Source organism: Gopherus evgoodei, chromosome 4 (assembly GCF_007399415.2).
Source record: "Gopherus evgoodei ecotype Sinaloan lineage chromosome 4, rGopEvg1_v1.p, whole genome shotgun sequence".
In the NCBI taxonomy this organism is placed as follows: Eukaryota; Metazoa; Chordata; order Testudines; family Testudinidae; genus Gopherus; species Gopherus evgoodei.
In genome coordinates this window covers 32,163,192-32,182,185 of record NC_044325.1, presented here as the reverse complement: position 1 = coordinate 32,182,185, position 18,994 = coordinate 32,163,192, and the positions used below count along the sequence as shown (strand labels likewise).

Here is an 18,994-nt window from a genome sequence, read left to right as displayed (position 1 = left end):
TAGCAGGGTCCACGTAGCATGTTAGTGCATGGCAGGCTAGTGCGCTGTAGATTAACACCTAATACCATACACTGACTCCCTGTGGAGACACACCCTGACTGTATCTTGTCCGCAGCTGAAGATCCAGGGTGACATCCAGGCCCCAGTTGAAGTCAATGGCTAAAGTTCCATTGACTTCAGTAGGGTCAAGATTTCACCCTTACCCTGTTTCTTTTCCGCAACTCCCCCAAAATGAATCTCTGTAGGTGAGCCCGTGGCAGAATTTCAGATTAAATATGTTAAGCATACAGCTTGGGGTTTTTTTGAATGATTTTTGGTGTATCCTAAAACTTAAGAACGTCCCCCCAGAAATTCAGGGAGTGGAAAATGGGTTTTGAGGTCTGTGTTACAATTTGGACATCTCTAATTTAAAAGAGAAATGATTGTCCCGAATGCATTTAATACACTGAAACATTGCATCCGTGGTTCCTTTTGCAATCCTGGTAACCGTGAACCTCCACATAGGGTGAAGATACCTGAATCCGATCTCGCTTACCCAGGTTTTGCACCAATCTAACTCCACTGGGTGAAACCCTGGCCCCCATGAAACCAATAGCAAAACTCCCATTGATTTCAATGGGCCCGGGATTTCACCCATTACTTTCAGTGGAATTATTCTTGATTTACACTAGTGCACATAAAAGGAGAATGAAGCCCAAGTCATTTAATGAAAAAATGGCGTACTGTGTAGATGTTCCATTGTTTTACAGAATAACAACACGCACGGACAGGCGGGGAGCAGCTAGTTAGAATGTCACTTGAAATGAGAGAATCCCAAAATGGAAATTTTACCTTCTATTCAACATTAGCTAAGGCATTCCACATCTGCATAACCCTGCATGCATTGTAATACACTGCTATTCATAGTGGAGAGGAAAAGGAAGATTCATTCTAAATACTTTTCTTAGGTGATGCTATGGTAAATATTTTCTCTACTGCTGGGCTGTTGTAAATATGTTGGTGCTCCATGTGTCACTTTGCTATTATGGAAGGAAATTCTGAATCAGACAATCAAACAAAAGATTGCCATCTAAGACTGTTCTAAAACTGATTATGCTGCCATGTCTGAACCGTATTCAATGTGTTATGTATCCAGATTGCACTGAATTATATGACTCAAAAGCTCACTATGAAGCCTCTAAAATTCAATAATCTGAAGTGCCTTGACATCCTATAATATAATTATTACTAAATGCCATGAGTCCTATGTAGTATGTTAGAATTCCATCTCTCTTTCTCTCTCTCACACACACACACACACACACACAGAGTATTACACACACACACACACACACAGAGTATTTGTAAGATTGTAGCATTCATCTATGTATAGTAGGGATGCTGAGTGCCATTGAACCCCCTGTAAACCCTGTGTATGATGGAAACCACTTCAAGCCAGGGGGTGCAGCTTCACCCTGGCACCCCTAGTTCCAGCACCTATGCAGTGCTCATAGCATTCACTGGTAGCCCAAGGTGGGTATAAATATATATAGTTGATATAGAGGTTTTGTCCATTATTGTTTGTATTGTTACAGTAATGGCCAAAACCTCTGCAATTACGTAAGTATTTTGCACTATTACTGCAAAACGCTCTAGTATATATTTCTGTGATGGAGGAAGCCTTAAAGAATCTTTGCAACAAAAATTTATACTCTCTGTAATCATTTAAAAACAAATCTCTCCAATTGTAAAATACATAGAGAAAAGCATATACAGAAAGGCAAAAATATACTGACACGGTATGGTTGCCAACTTTGTAATCACACAAAACTGAACACCCTTGCTCCACCCCTGTCCTGCCCCTTCCCTGAGGCCCCACCCCCACTTGCTCCATCACCCCTCCCTCTGTCGCTCACTCTTCCCCACCCTCGCTCACTTTCACTGGGATGGGGCAGGGGGTTAGGGTGCAGGAGGAGGTTGGGGTGCGGGCTCCAGGAGGGAGTTTGGGTGTGTGAGGGGGATCAGGGCTGGGACAGGGAGTTAGGGTGCAGGAGTGAGTGTGGGGTGCAGCGTGAAGGAGGGGGTTCCGACCTGGGGCAGGGGGTTGGGGCATGGGAGGGGATTCAGGATGCAGGCCCCAGCCAGGCGGCACTTACCTCAGGTGGCTTCTGATCTGCAGCGCAGTGGGGCTAAGGCAGGTTCCCTGTCTTCCTCTGCACTGCTCCTGGAAGCAGCCATCATGTCCAGCTCCCAGGTACAGGAGCGGCCAGCTGGCTCTGCATGGTGCGTGCTGCCCGTGCCCGCAGGTGGCCAATGGGAGATGTGGAGCTGGCACTCGGGGCAGAGCTTCCTTGATTGTCCCTCCACCTAGGGGCCGCAGGGACAAGCCGGCCACTAGGAGGAGGCAAGTGGAGCCAGAGCAGGCAGAGAGCCTGCCTTAACCCCGCTGCACCGTCGACTGGACTTTTAATGGCCCAGTCAGCAATCCTGACCAGAGCCGACAGGGTCCCTTTTTGACCAGGCATTCCCATCGAAAACCAGACTCCTGGCAACCCTGTGAGACACACATACAGCTGAAAAATAATTATTTGCATTTTTAACTTCAAAATGCTTTTCCCATCCAGACAAACACACATGTAGATGTGGGGAGAGAAACCTGGAAATGAGAACAGCCACATATATGTTCCAAAACTTCCATCTGTCAGTGACAGATTTAACTAGAACAAAGTGTGTTTTTCATCCCACTGTTTCTATTATCATTATAATACATTGACTTCCTCTAAATTAACTAATATTAAGTTAAGCAGGGAATCCAAGTGATGACTAGGAAACCACTTATGCTCAGATGAGTGAGCATCAAACCCATCCAACTTTTTCCCCACAAGGCTCAGTGAGAGCAGTCGCTGAATACTTTTCTTTTTTCTCATCAGTACTGTACCTGGAAGGATCTGTTCTAGTGTTTGAGGACATCTTCAAACTGGTAGCGTTCTACTGTGTCAGTAGGTAAGTTGGACTCCTTGAGTTCAGAGGGATTGGTTCATGCATGGCTGAGGGTAACACCATGGCCTGAACTGATTTTTGCTCTTGTGGTGGTATTTCTATTTGACTTGAAGGTGTGCATAGGACAGAAGGAAGGACAGCTTGGTCTCTAATATGCAAGTTTCCTGTGTAAACTAAAGTCATATTTAACAGCATGCAGAGTAACCAAGTCTTAAGTGATCTTTCTGCTTTCCTTATGTGCACAGCTTCAATTGCAGAGTAAGGGGCAAGGTTTTGTTGTCAGGGTAACTCCATTGACTTCAGTGTTTCACGCCGGTAACAAAGAGCAATATCTGGCCTTAGAAATGCAAACATTGTTCTTCCTCCTTTTAAAAGAGGAAGATGGGATGACGGGGGCAGAATATTGTCATTGAGAATTAATTTGAGATTGGACCACATTGTAAAGTTCTGGCCCAGATTTAAATTCATACTTCCCCAGATTTTGGAGTTCAGACCATTATGCAGAGAGGTCCAGTCACAAGATTTAGGTCCAGGTCTGAGACCAGAGTCAAACTTCCCCAGTGTTTAGGGATAGGATGCTCACACATTGTGTTCCCATCTCTAAAAGTTCTGCTACACTTTGGCTTTCAGACTCTAGTTATTACTACAGAGCTGTCCTTAGTCACTGCAAACATAACTCCCATTGACTTCACAGACAATCCAGGAAGTTTTTGGAAAGTATAGGGTACAATTTCCTGGTGCAAGTGCTGGGGGAACCAACTAGGGGCAGAGCTCTTCTTGCTGCTGCTTACAAACTGGGAAGAATTAGTAGGGAAAGCAAAAGTGGATGGGAACCTGGGAGGCAGTGACCATGAGATGGTTGAGTTCAGGATCCTGACACAAGGAAGAAAGGAGAATAGCAGAATACAGACCCTGGACTTCAGGAAAGCAGAATTTGACTCCCTCAGGGGACTGATGGGCAGAATCCCCTGGGAGAATAACATGAGGGGAAAGGAGTCCAGGAGAGCTGGCTGTATTTTAAAGAATCCTTATTGTGGTTGCAGAAACAAACCATCCCGATGTGTAGAAAGAATAGTAAATATGGCAGGCGACCAGCTTAGCTTAACAGTGAAATCCTTGCTGATCTTAAATGCAAAAAAGAAGCTTACAAGAAATGGAAGATTGGAAAAATGACCATGGAGGAGTATAAAAATATTGTTCAGGCATGCAGGAGTGAAATCAGGAAGGCCAAATAACACTTGGAGTTGCAGCTAGCAAGGGATGTTAAGAGTAACAAGAAGGGATTCTTCAGGTATGTTAGCAACAAGAAGAAAGTCAAGGAAAGTGTGGGCCCCTTACTGAATGAGGGAGGCAACCTAGTGACAGAGAATGTGGAAAAAGCTAATGTACTCCATGCTTTTTTTGCCTCTGTCTTCACGAACAAGGTCAGCTCCCAGACTTCTGCACTGGGCAGCACAGTATGGGGAGAAGGTGACCAGCCCTCTGTGGAGAAAGAAGTGGTTCAGGACTATTTAGAAAAGCTGGACGAGCACAAGTCCATGGGGCCAGATATGCTGCATCTAAGGGTGCTAAAGGAGTTGGCAGATATGATTGCAGAGCCATTGGCCATTATCTTTGAAAACTCGTGGCGATCCAGGGAGGTCCTGAATGACTGGAAAAAGGCTAATGTAGTGCCGATCTTTAAAAAAGGGAAGAAGGAGGATCTGGGAAACTACAGGCCAGTCAGCCGCACATCAGCCCTGGAAAAATCATGGAGCAGGTCCTCAAGGAATCAATTCTGAAGCACTGAGAGGCAAGGAAAGTGATCAGGAACAGTCAACATGGATTCACCAAGGGCAAGTCATGCCTGACTAACCTAATTGCCTTCTATGACAAGATAACTGCCTCTGTGGCTGAAGGGAAAGCAGTGGATGTGTTTACTTTAGCAAAGCTTTTGATATGGTCTCCCACAGTATTCTTGCCAGCAAGTTAAAGAAGTATGATCTGGATAAATGGACTATAAGGTGGATAGAAAGATAGCTAGATCGTTGGGCTCAACGAGTAGTGATCAAGTGCTCCATGTCTAGTTGGCAGCTGGTGTCAAGCGGAGTGCCCTAAGAGTCGATCCTGGGGTCGGTTTTGTTCAGTATCTTCATTAATGATCTGGAGGATGGCATGGACTGCACCCTCAGCAAGTTTGAAGATGACACTAAACTGGGAGGAGTGGTAGATATGCTGGAGAGTAGGGATAGGATACAGAGGGACCTAGACAAATTAGGGGATTGGATTAAAAGAAATCTGATGAGGTTCAACAAGGGCAAGTGCAGAGTCCTGCACTTAGGGAAGGAAGAATCCCATGCACTGCTACAGACTAGGGACTGAATGGCTAGGCAGCTGTTCTGCAGGAAAGGACCTAGGGGTTACAGTGGACGAGAAGCTGGATAAGAGTCGACAGTGTGCCCTTGTTGCCAAGAAGACTAACGGCGTTTTGGGCTGTATAAGTAGGGGCATTGCCAGCAGATCGAGAGACATGATCATTCCCCTCTATTCAACATTGGTGAGGCCTCATCTGGAGTACTGTGTCCAGTTTTGGGCCCCACGCTACAAGAAGGATGTGGAAAAATTGGAGATAGTCCAGCGGAGGGCAACAAAAATGATTAGGGGGCTGGAGCACATGACTTATGAGGAAAGGCTGAGGGAACTGGGATTGTTTAGTCTGCAGAGGAGAAGAATGAGGGGGATTTGATAGCTGCTTTCAACTACCTGAAAGGGGGTTCCAAAGAGGATGAATCTAGACTGTTCTCAGTGGTACCAGATGACAGAACAAGGAGTAATGGTCTCAAGTTGCAGTGGGGGAGGTTTAGGTTGGATAATAGGAAAAACTTTTTCACTAGGAGGGTGGTGAAGCACTAGAATGGGTTACCTAGGGAGGTGGCGGAATCTCCTTTCTTAGAGGTTTTTAAGGTCAGGCTTGAGAAAGCCTTGGCTGGGATGATTTAGTTGTGGATTGGTCCTGCTTTGAGCAGGGGGTTGAACTAGATGACCTCCTGAGGTCCCTTCCAACCCTGATATTCTATGATTCCCTGGAAGTTTTGTCTAAAGTCTGTAGGACTTGGGCCCACAGCTGGTCCATAGCATGTTGCACAGTAGTTGGACAAGGGAATTTTTGGTGAAAGGTGTCACGGTTAACCTACTGTTACAAAAAGCGCCATGGATTATTAGTGTACCTATAAAGCAGACAGGACCTGAGATTAAATTCTGCAAGCCTAGGACAGACCTTGGTTTAGATATTCCATGCCGAAAGTTTGGACTAATAAACTGGTCCTTCCACTTTAGAGGAATCTGAATCAAATCCAGATAGCGATAGAAGCCTCAATGTTACCTGGGTTATTTTTATTAATTGACCAACATTAAACAAAAAAAAATCACAAGAGTGAAGAGTTAACAGCAGGCATTTATTTAAAGACAGAAATTCAAAATATACTGTATAGATGTTAGAGCTAGACAAGACTTATGACATCTTGTCCATTTCAGCAGGGCCAGGCCCTCTCTAATGGAATCCCTGGGTAACCTAGCCTACGCATCTACACTAATCCAGTCTAATCTAATCTACACTTTTATGCCAACTATATCACTGTGACAGTCTGAGCATCCTACTCCTACTTTATGTAGTTGAATTTTAAATTCAACGTAAATCACAGAATCATAGAATTGGAACGGACCTCAAGAGGTCATCTAGTTCAGTCCCCGGCACTCAAGGTAGGACTAAGTATTATCTAGACCAGAGGTGGGCAAACTGTGGCCCATGGGCCACATCCGGCCCACGGGACCCTCCTGCCCAGCCCTTGAACTCCCGGACAGGGAGGCTAACCCCCAGCCCCTCCTCCGCTGCCCTCTCACCCGCAGCCTCAGCTCACCAAGCTGTCAGGGGACAGGGAGCAGGGAGTGGTTTGATAGGCATCAGAGTCCTAGGGGACCTGTCGGGGGTGGGAGTGTGTATAGGAGTCGGAGCAGTCAGGGTACAGGAAGCAGAAGAGGGTTGGATAGGGGATGGAGTCCGGGGGGGTGGTTGGGGTGGGGGGTCCCAGGAGGAGGTGGTCAGAGGACAAGGAACAAGGATGTTGGATAGGTCGGGGGTGCTCTGAGAGGAGACGGTGGGGGGGGGGAAGTGAGAGGGGGCAGATAGGTGGGTGGGGGCCAGCCTATTTGAGGAGGCACAGCCTTCCCTACCCGGGCTTCCATACACTTTCGGAACGCCAGTGTGGCTCTCAGGCCAAAAAGTTTGCCCACCCCTGATCTAGATGATCCCTGACAGGTGTTTGTCGAACCTGCTCTTAAAAATCCCCAATGATGGAGATTCCACCACCTACACAGGAAATTTATTCCAGTTCTTAACCACCCTGACAGGAAGTTTTTCCTAATGTCCAGCCTAAACCGCCCTTGCTGCAATTTAAGCCCATTGTTTCTTGTCCTATCCTCAGAGGTTAAGACGAACAATTTTTCTCCCTCCTCCTCATAACAAACTTTTCTGTACTTGAAAACTGTTATCATATCCCCTCTCAGTCTTCTCTTCTCCAGACTAAACAAACACAATTTTTTCAATCTTCTCTCACAGGACATGTTTTCTAGACCTTTAATCATTTTTGTTGCTCTTCTCTGGACTTTCTCCAATTTGTCCACATCTTTCCTGAAATGTGGTGCCCAGAACTCGGCACAATACAGTATATTGTAGAGTGGAAGAATTACTTCTTGTGTCTTGCTTACAATAGTCCTGCTAATACATCTCAGAACGATGTTAGCTTTTTTTGCAACAGCGTTAAACTGTTGACTCATATTTAGCTTGTGATCCGCTATGCTGTCATTCCTAGAGCAAAGAATATGACTCTTACTGTGATTATTCACATTTTAAGAGAGGTCTAATTTTCATTTATCGTAAAGCTACTTTACACTGCTTAGGCTGTGTAAAAGGGCCATAAGGTACATTTAAGGACACACTTACACTGCCAGAGTGGTGTAAACAGCCTTAGTGCAGAGTCTCTAATCATATGATCCTTTGGAAAAAAGAAAAAGACAACTCAGTTCACTTCTGCATTGCAATTCTAGTAACGCCTATCGCAGCTAAAAATGTACATCCCCAACAAAGAGGAAAATGTTTCTCTTAGTCCCTTTTATAAATGATATTACTGAATGTAACCTATGCTCTTGATGTTTCTGCTAATTTCAGAGATTGCTGTCAAATAAGAGAAGGTAAACGGGAAATAATTTTCTGATAGCACCAGATTAAAACAAAGGCTATTAGGCAGTGGTCTTCCAGTACTGGGAGCCTGTAAGAGTTCAGCATGTGCTCCTGAATGCTGATGAGTTATGTGACCTCTGCTCAGACTCTAGTCAATAGTAATCTGTAAATAATTTGAAACAATTTATCATAACTGAGAGCCTCTGCTCAGGAGAAAGATAAGTCTGTTCTGGCATGGTGTCTAAATTACCTCGAAGCACTAAAATAGTACTTGTAGGTAAATGGGTGAGTCGGTGGCAGCCCAGCTAGTGAATAAAATAGATTTTTTCTAAGGGTTTCATTTCTTGGTATTTTCCAAATTACAAATATTTACCTAAATAAAAAATGAAGCCAATTCCCACATACCCCACACCCATAGGAAGAACAGAATAAGAGAAGGCCAATGGCTCACGCTCTGTTCCTCTTTTACACTAAAATTTTTTCCATGCAAAGAGATACAAACGTGAACTCAGTTTATTAAAAATAGTTACACAATTAAGTGCTCAGCAATGCACATAATAGCCATGTTAAGGGCTTTCCCTTCTCCCTCCCCTGGTTCTTGTCATGCAGACAGAAAGCAGAAGACCAGAAGTCCAAAGTGCCAGCAATGCAATATTTATTGGGGTTAATCAAGCAAGCATATCCATAGCTCTGTATTCTACAGAGCCTTCACTGTGTCCTCTTTCCCTTCCTTAGCAGGCATAATTATACCTATAGTGGCTGCCCTTGGTCCCACCCCTTATAATTTATGGTTGTGTTCTGTTTTGGAGGGTCTTGGGTCTGGAGGCTTCAGTACCACCTCTTTTGTATCCCATGGGAGGGATAAGAAGTGAGGTTGTGCTTCAGTCACGGACAGGCATTTCTTTGGCTTTTAGTGTTTCTTATTCCTTTCCCCCATCCCCCTCACCCCTCCTGACTGGTTGCAGAACCTTATCTCGGGAGAAGAGTTGAGGCAGGATTGTCCTTCAAGTATGCGCTCGTATATTAAACTCCCACTTTACCCAGCAACACTTTAGTTCTATTTCTTATCTTTTCTCACCCCATCTGCTTGTGGGCAGATGTACCACACCCTGTTTTGTTCCTTGTTCACACATATTAGTAAGAATATAAAAATATCAAAAGTCAAATGGGAAAACAAGACCCAAAATTCTATTTCTGGCAAATATATAGGCCTGAATACTACATTATTATCACTAGCACTCCTAACTAGCCATGGCGTGTGCATTTCAGTCAGCAAAATATACACCCTTTTGTAAGGAGGAAGGCAGTTCACAGTAGGTTCATCTACCAACACACGGGACTTTCTCAGAATTGCAAAGTCATACAGTTTTTTTTTAAATAGAGACCATCCAGTCATGTGGTTAGTTTTTCTAAATAGGATTTCCTGCTTCTTGCAGAATGGTTAGCTAAGCTTTTTCACACATAAAGCCATCCAGACCCAGGTCTTCACTGTCTTGTTAATTTTATTATTGACTTTGAAAGGCCTTGTTAGGATGGGGAGTAGGGAGAGACAGCATAGCAAATTATTGTTAGACAAGGAGCAAACCTAAACAATTCATAGCGATCCCAAAAGCATCATTACCATAGAACTCAGAGTGAAGGTGTATTTCAGTGGAATCCAGCTAACACCCATCACATTTTCCGTATTAAACTTCTACACCTTCAAAAACCCCAAATGTTAGAAAGTCTGGGAATAGACAACTGATGAAAGCAGCCAGTTTCCCACTGCCCAGCTGATCCTTCACCAGTCGCTCACTGTCCCATCATTCAGTGTAGCCAGACCCTACTCCATAATTCTACCTTGCTATTTAGAATCTAAAATATGTTAAGCTCTAATTTTTTGTAAAGGAGGGAGGCAGAGTAGGAAGTAATGAGAAAAGTGATAGAGGAAAGTCTGTTACCCCAAAATAATTTTAATTATAAGTATTAATAACTTTGTACATACTTATTATTCTGTATTATTTGTACTGCAGTAGCACCTAGGAGCCGCTACTAATGGGCCAGGCCCCCACTGTGCTAGGAACTATACAAATACAGAACAAAAAGATGGTCCATGCTCCAAAGAACCTACCGTCTTAAGTACTGAAGTGCTATAGGGGATTAGACTAGATGACACTTGCGATCCCTTCTAACACTATGATTCTATCGTAGCACTTTCCATCCAAAGGTCTCTTTGTGTTTTACAAACATTGCAAGCATTTAGCCTCACAGTGGACCAGGGTGGGTGGGTATCCTTATCCCTCCTTTAGCATGGAAGAAACTGAGATGAAGCCACCAGCCTGGCCCAAAGCAGCCTCACTTGGGCTGAGAATCTGCTTGAGACTAGAGAATCTCAGCCAGTGCATCTTGCAGTTTTCCTTGTCTGAGCTTGGGGATTGCACTGGTGCAGCTGCGCTGCTGCTGACTTTAGTGGCATTAAGGGCCTTCCACACCTGTCAGAATAGAGCTAGAATTGCTAGCAAATCAGATCTCTAAAATCAAACTGCAAAACTCGGAGTTCTTAATGGTTGGGTTTTTTGCTTTATTTATTTTCACAGGGATTTGCTGCCCTTCACACTCAGGCTGCCTCAAGCAATACTGGAGGCCAATAGCTTTGCAGACCTCGAAACCATTGCGAGCCTGGGGATAGGTAAGTCTTCTATGAAGCAGCTTGAAGTTTACACAAGTTCACAGGAACTGGTAACCTGAAAGCAGTTGAGGGTTGTCATTGCTGGAGGATAGGAGAGGCAGTACAACCGCTTTGTGCTGCTCTCAGAACAGGTAGAGAAGCCTAAATGCAGGGGAGATGGGTTTTCTTTTCTTTTATACAGACACACTAAAAAAGGGCACCTGTCCAGGCCTTTTTTTAGGTGCCCAGAGTACAATGTAGAAATACCCACACTAAAGGACACTCCAACATAACTAAAGTGCATCAGTGCCATCCAGCATAACAGACAAATATTCAAAATAACTGGCAATCCAGGCAAATGAAAAGCTAAAAACACGCTCACACTCCAGCAGTTCATCACCTCACAATCTTTTCCCTGTTCTTAAGTGACTGGGGAAAAAAAGAATTATGAGCTGCGAAGCCTCTACATTTGGATTAATCTCTCAGGACTCATGGGAAATGCAATGACCGTTGTGGATGGGTCACTCACCAAGTGGTAGAGTTTATCTGCTTTTGATTACTTGAGTCAAGCTTCAACTGGGACAGAGTCTTCAGAAGATTGGGTATTTTTGACTGCTTGACCCACTTCCAAACTAGTGATCTACTGCTACCTTGAATGGTGCCATTCTGAAAAATGATGTCATTTGGAGGATATCAGACCAGTGCCAATTTGCTGATTAAACACCATCTTCATTTATGTTGATGTATAAAGCTGACTTGCTTTCATTACTTGGCCTTGGAGTTGATCCTTGGTGGTTTCAAGGTGCATGAACTTGATGCTCTCCAGGTAACTGATCAACCCAAAAAATTAGGTCTAGAGCGTAACACAGATCTTTATTATGACTTTCCCATCTCTACTTTTTGCTGTAAATGATTGTTCAAAATCTTAGTGCCTTAGATAATAGTTGTACATATGCACTTTGCCCATTTTGTTTCCCCACTAAGTTCTGTGTTCTGTTAACTGAACTGGGCCTCTGGCTAAGCCACTCTGATTCCTTGCCATTAAACCCACTCCAGTTAAGTCACATGTTGCATCTAACAACCAGCTCTAACACTACTTTCCTGTTCAACTTTTCTTCTACTCTTTGAACCAGATGAGCTTTGACTTTTCTTTGAGATTACACCTGTAACTTCTTTTATATCCATGGTGAAGCCAGTGTCTGATATGTTTAACAAAGCGATGTAAACCTTGTTTGCTCAGTTACTGTACTCAACAAGATAGTTCCTCCCATTGTTTTTTTCTGCATGAAGTAACGTAGCAGAAAAATTATGTAGCTTGGTGCTTTCTGTCCAATAAATATATATATGAATGCTTTATTCTGCACACAATATTTTTAATAGTCTCCCATTACTGAAATCAAGATATCCTAAAATCTGTATTGACCTAATTTGTCATTAATGCTATAGAATTACTTGGGAGTTTTCACATCTCGTTTTTGATATTCTGTATTATATTTCCAAGTAGGGCTGGGCAAAACCCACCAGTTTCAATTCCTATCAGCTTTGATGAATTTAGCCAGCAGGTTCACTCCAGTTTCAGGATCCCCCATTATTGCTTTGAGTTTTGCTTTTGTCCAAATGCCCTTGGCTCTGGGTATCCAGCCAATACTGAATGCTCAGAAAATGCTACTTTGCAGCTCAAAGTTATAACAAAAAATAAAATATTTCACCTACATTTTCAAAAGTGGCTTGTGATTTTGGGAGCCACAATTTTTGGGAGCCCAACCTGAGACACCATAAGGACCCTGATTTTCAGAGGGCAGGTACTCAGCAGCTTCTGAAAATGAGGCCTCTAAAGTGTCTCAAATTGAGCTCCCAGAAACAGAGGCAGCCAAAATACCTCGATATAACGCTGTCCTCGGTAGCCAAAAAATCTTACTGCACTAAAGGTGAAACTGCGTTATATCGAACTTGCTTTGATCCACTGGAGTGCTCAGCCCCTCCCCCCTGAGTACTGCTTTACTGCGTTATATCCGAATTCGTGTTGTATCGGGTCACGTTATATTGAGGTAGAGGTGTATATCTTCCTACTGTATTTTCCAGTAGATGCATCTGATGAAGTGGGCTTTAGCCCACGAAAGCTTCTGCTCAAATAAATTTGTTAATCTCTAAAGTGCCACAAGTACTCCTTGTTCTTTCTGCTGATACAGACTAACATGTCTACCACTCTGAAACCTGATAATAAGTAGTACACCTCTACCTCAATAGAATGCTGTCCTTGGGAGCCAAAAAATCTTACCGTGTTATAGGTGAAACCATGTTATATTGAACTCGATCCACCGGAGTGTGCAGTTCCCCCCCCCCCCCCGGAGCACTGCTTTACCACATTATATCAGAATTCGTGTTATATCAGGTTGTGTTATATCGGGGTAGAGGTGTAGCTGCTTCTCAAAAAAGCAAGCTGAGGTCTTTTTCGTCCTCTTCTTTCCACCGTGATGATGGCAATAGAGCAGAGGTAGGCAACCTATGGCATCCGTGCCAAAGGCGGCACATAAGTTGATTTTCAGTGGCACTCACTCTGCCCAGATCCTGACCACTGGTTGGCGGGGCTCTGCATTTTAATTTAATTTTAAATGAAGCTTCGTAAACATTTTAAAACTGTATTTACTTTACATTCAACAATAGTTTAGTTATATATTATAGACGTATAGAAAGACACCTTCTAAAAATGTTAAAATGTATTACTGGCATGCAAAACCTTAAATCAGAATGAATAAGTGAAGACTCGGCACACCACTTCTGAAAGGTTGCCAACCCCTGCAATAGAGGGATCACATCTGAAATTGTGTACTGGATCCCAGTGAAGTTTCTGAAGACAAAGAACTTCGTGTAATGTACAGCTGCCTAGAAGGGATGCCATCTCTCCAGAGCTCCTTAGAGCTCCATGACATCTCAATAAGGTCAAAGAGGATGAAATATTTAGGATTGGGTTTATTGCTTCTTAAAACAAAATCTAATATGTACAGACAGATTGTGCTAGGTAGCAGCCACTTTTTTTCTTCCAGAAGGAAAGCTGGCATTGTTTGAAAGTCTAGGATGTCAATTTCCACTTCCCTCAAAAATGTTATGTATTCTCATTGGACAGAAATTAGATGTCCCACTGCAAGCTAGATTGCCCCTTTCGGGATCTAGTTATTACACGAAGGGTCAAAGAGTATAAGGTGTAGAGCACTGAAATGTGGTTTTAAAAGAGAGGATTCATCAAAAAAAGAATCTCCTTTTAACTGATGCATCACTGAGAAGACAGAGGAAAACCCAGCCCTTCTAAATGTGTTGGGAGGTGGATGGGAGGGCAGCACTGAAGGATCCAACCCCTATAGACTCATAGACTCTAGGACTGGAAGGGACCTCGAGAGGTCATCGAGTCCAGTCCCCTGCCCTCATGGCAGGACCAAATACTGTCTAGACCATCCCTAACAGACATTTATCTAACCTACTCTTAAATATCTCCAGAGATGGAGATTCCACAACCTCCCTAGGCAATTTATTCCAGTGTTTAACTACCCTGACAGTTAGGAACTTTTTCCTAATGTCCAACCTAAATCTCCCTTGCTGCAGTTTAAGCCCATTGCTTCTTGTTTTATCATTGGAGGCTAAGGTGAACAAGTTTTCTCCCTCCTCCTGATGACACCCTTTTAGATACCTGAAAACTGCTATCAGGTCCCCTCTCAGTCTTCTCTTTTCCAAACTAAACAAACCCAATTCCTTCAGCCTTCCTTCATAGGTCATGTTCTCAAGACCTTTAATCATTCTTGTTGCTCTTCTCTGGACCCTCTCCAATTTCTCCACATCTTTCTTGAAATGCGGTGCCCAGAACTGGACACAATACTCCAGCGCAGAGTAAAGCGGAAGAATGACTTCTCGTGTCTTGTTTACAACACACCTGTTAATGCATCCCAGAATCACGTTTGCTTTTTTTGCAACAGTATCACACTGTTGACTCATATTAAGCTTGTGGTCTACTATGACCCCTAGATCTGTTTCTGCCATACTCCTTCCTAGACAATCTCTTCCCATTCTGTATGTGTGAAACTGATTGTTCCTTCCTAGGTGGAGCACTTTGCATTTATCTTTATTGAACTTCATCCTGCTTACCTCCCATTTCTCCAATTTGTCCAGATCATTTTGAATTTTGACCCTGTCCTCCAAAGCAGTTGCAATCCCTCCCAGTTTGGTATCGTCCGCAAACTTAATAAGCGTACTTTCTATGCCAACATCTAAATCGTTGATGAAGATATTGAACAGAACCGGTCCCAAAACAGACCCCTGCGGAACCCCACTTGTTATACCTTTCCAGCAGGATTGAGAGCCATTAACAACTACTCTCTGAGTACGGTTATCCAGCCAGTTATGCACCCACCTTATAGTAGCCCCGTCTAAATTGTACTTTCCTAATTTATCTATAAGAATATCATGCGAGACTGTATCAAATGCCTTACTAAAGTCTAGGTATATCACATCCACCGCTTCTCCCTTATCCACAAGGCTCGTTATCCTATCAAAGAACGCTATCAGATTAGTTTGACACGATTTGTTCTTTACAAATCCATGCTGGCTATTCCCTATCACCTTACCACCTTCCAAGTGTTTGCAGATGATTTCTTTGATTACCTGCTCCATTATCTTCCCTGGCACAGAAGTTAAACTAACTGGTCTGTAGTTTCCTGGGTTGTTTTTATTTCCCTTTTTATAGATGGGCACTATATTTGCCCATGTGCAATGCAGACCCACTTGGCAGCAGGCTGTGGGTGGGAAGATATAGGTTTATGGATGTGCCAGAAGAGAGGCGTGGGAGCAGATCATCCTATTCTTTCTTCATGGGAGGGAATATTTATTGCCCCGGAACAGCTTCTAGGAGGCAGCTGTGTGTGGCCCTCAGTTACTTTGGAAAAAGAAGTCCTCCCCCATTTTAACTCCAGACATCTGCCCAATGCCCTGCCAGGCTATTCAGCCTGGGTGCCTAGCTCTGGGTTTTCTGCATAGTGCCTCATCTGTATATTTACTGAGAAAAATCATCAGCTTCCCCTTTCATAGGCTGATCCACGACATGCCTGTCACTACCTCGACCCACAAGATGCTGTAATTCCCTCCTGCTACTTAGATAAGCAAATTCCATTGTGCTGCATTTGCTGACGTGCAGCAGCATTAAACAGTTTAAAGAGAACTGTGCCCCATTTGCTTTTCTTGGAAGCAGGGTCTTAGACTAGATCGGAGTCAGCAACCTTTGGGAAGTTGTGTGCCAAGTCTTCATTAATTTAAGGTTTTGTGTGCCAGTAAAAGGTTTTGCGTGCCAGACCGGCAGTGCGGGCGGCAGACGGAACCCCAGACCAGCAGCGGGCTGGGGTTCCATCCGCTGGCCCCTGCCAGCCAGCATCCTGGCCACCGGCCCTGCTCATCCCCCTGTCGGCCTGGGTTCTGTCCATCCAGGCCAGCAGCAGGCTGAGCGGGGCCAGCAGCCGGGACCCCAGCTGGCAAGGGGCCGGCGGCCAGAACCCCAGACCGGCAGCAGGCTGAGCAGCTCATCCTGCTGCTGGTCTGGGGTTCTGTAATCCAGGCCGGCAGCGGGCTGAGCAGGGCCGGCGGCCAGGACCCCAGATGGCAGCAGTGTACCACTAAATATCAGCCCATGTGCCGCAGGTTGCCAGCTCCCGGACTAGGTGATGCCAAATGAATGGTCATGTTCTTGCAGTTGTTAGTTTAATTTGTTCTCAAACAGTTCAACTGCCCCTGACAATGTGTGTTTGTTTATTTCAAGACAGACATTCCAGTTCATCATCATCTCTCCCCTGGGAGGAAATCATAATATGAAGTGACTGTAGTGTCAGCTTTCCTGAGTAAGAAAATACTGTGACATGCTTATAAACCAAAATTTGTCCTAGACACCAGCCCAGTCCTTTATGGACTAAAGCAGTAGCTTGATCCTGTTTGCAGTAAGTGGTGAAGGTCCACGTTGAAGACCATAAGCTGACATCCATAAGCTTCACTGTGAGAAACAGTGCTGTGGATGGGTGGTGCCAGAGGGTTTTGAGCAGCACATGACAAATGGGAAGAAAGAGCAATTGCATTGTTAGCACTGGTGCAGCTACATCATGTGTGCGAGCCTGATGGTGGCTGAAGTTGCCTCAGGTGAAATCAAAGGAGTTACTGTGGTGTGAAAGTGGGGTAAGGCAGGAGTGAACCAGCCCTCATATACTGAAACTCAAAATGAACTCAAAAGCTATTTCACTGATTCCTGGCCAAAGGCTCTTCTGTTCCACCGTCAGCTGAAGCTTAAGGAGATTATGCTGGTGTAACTGAGAGGAGGCTTTGGCCCTCAGAATTTACCACTGAGGGCACAGACCTGAAAGCCTTGCTGCAGGCATAGCACCCACTGCTGGGAGCAGTTCCAGTCACATCAATGGGACTTCTGGCAGAGGATCTGCACCCCAGGCCACTGCTTCCATTCCTAAAATGGCCAGTTGACTTCCCTTGCTGAAACACAGTGATGTGCCTTGTCCACTGGGAGTGTGCAAGGAGCACCAGTTCTCTGGTTGGGGTCCTGGCTGAGTAAAATAAGATGTATGGATCCCCATTCTAATTTAGTGTGTATAGCAGAGGCAGTGCTAGCCCCTCCCCCTCCCAACACACAATATCAAGTGAATAGGGGGGCCTCCTTGAACTGCTTGAGGCCCTATGCAATTGCTTAGACTGCTTAAGCCTGGCACTATCTCTGGTGTCTAGCTATCCTCCACCTCTGTGTTTCCTATCATGCCTTTGGGTTGGGTGTGGAATTCCTGAGTTCATAGGCCATACAGTGGGTGCCCTTACAAATAAGTAGCATTTTTCCTTAGATCAATAGATAAGGGATTTGCAGTAGTCCCTGTGCTTCCTGATACTTCCTCTAAGGAATACAGTGAAACCTGACTGAGCAACCACACAAAGGACTAAAAACAAGTGGTCTCTTCAGCTATGTGGTTTTTAATACAAGTGACTGAGAATTTATCTCAGAGAGAAGGGGAATCCTGGCAAAGGTTAAATTTGATGCTAAAAATGCTTATAAAACACTTAAATCCTTTTTTTGTGTACAAACACTTACTGAAGACAGGTTTTCAGTGTGTCAAAGTCACTTGCGTCTGAAACAATGGCTTCTCTGCCAATCAGGTGTAGGTGACATTGAAATATTTAAACTGCTGTCTGATACTTCAGTCTAATGCCTTGAAGCAATACACAGAATTCTCCAAGCTCTGTTTCACTGCCATGAGCTGCAGTGGTGGAGCTGGGCAGAGAGCCAGTTTCAATGAGAGATTCAAAGAGTGATCGTGCATTCTATGGATAACAGGAATACCCAGAGTTATAACACTTAATGCTAACAACAACTTGCAGAAGGGATAGGAACCGTAATGCTTCAGGGTTTAGCCAATCTTCAACTGTTGGAGACAAGGATAAAACCAAACGCATGGGGCAGATTATGCAATGTGTGCAGGGTTCTTACACTTTCCCCGAAACAGCTGGTGCTAGCCACTGTCAGGATACCAGATTGTATGGACACGGGTCTGATCCATTCTGATCCTATGCTCCAGCTCTCTGAGTCCTGACCGCTTGACAATGATGGAATGAGAGTAGCAGGTGGTCTGCTCTAATTTCTGCCCTGGAGTAGGGAAACTCAGCTCCACCATGCCCACCCATCCCTGTCATGCTCCCTCCTTCCTTAGTTATCTAAGGTTATTGGTATATTTTGAGGACAATGACTATGGTAGGGGGCATACAGACTTTATTTTAATTGCTTCATATTTGTTATCTATTGCCTTCAGACTTAGCAATGGACAAACCTCATCAGGTCAATGGTCCTCTTTGGATGAGCTTCTGACCAGGGCTGCCCAGAGGATTCAGGGGCATGGGGCAAAGCAATTTTGGGGGGTCCCTTCCATAAAAAAAAGTTGCAATACTATATAATACTATATTCTCGTGGGGGCCCCTGCAGGGCCCGGGGCCTGGGGCAAATTGCCCCACTTGCCCCTCTCCCATCCCTCTGGGTGGCCCTGCTTCTGACAGTTGGACTGTGAACAGTTTTCTAGTGAAATTTCTGTTTTTTTCCCCAGTGTGGACTTGGGTTCAAAGTTTGCCTCACTTCTTTT

At 44.4% G+C, this 18,994-nt stretch overlaps 1 protein-coding gene across 1 annotated transcript in view; it reads left to right on the top strand.

The window, feature by feature from the left end:
* RIN3 (Ras and Rab interactor 3) overlaps positions 1 to 18,994 on the top strand; it is a 112,622-nt gene that overhangs the window by 61,586 nt on the left and 32,042 nt on the right. The window contains exons 4-5 of the mRNA XM_030558887.1: positions 2,910 to 2,982; positions 10,771 to 10,862. Of these exons, the coding sequence (XP_030414747.1) occupies positions 2,910 to 2,982; positions 10,771 to 10,862 (165 nt within the window). The remainder of the gene's footprint in view (positions 1 to 2,909; positions 2,983 to 10,770; positions 10,863 to 18,994) is intronic.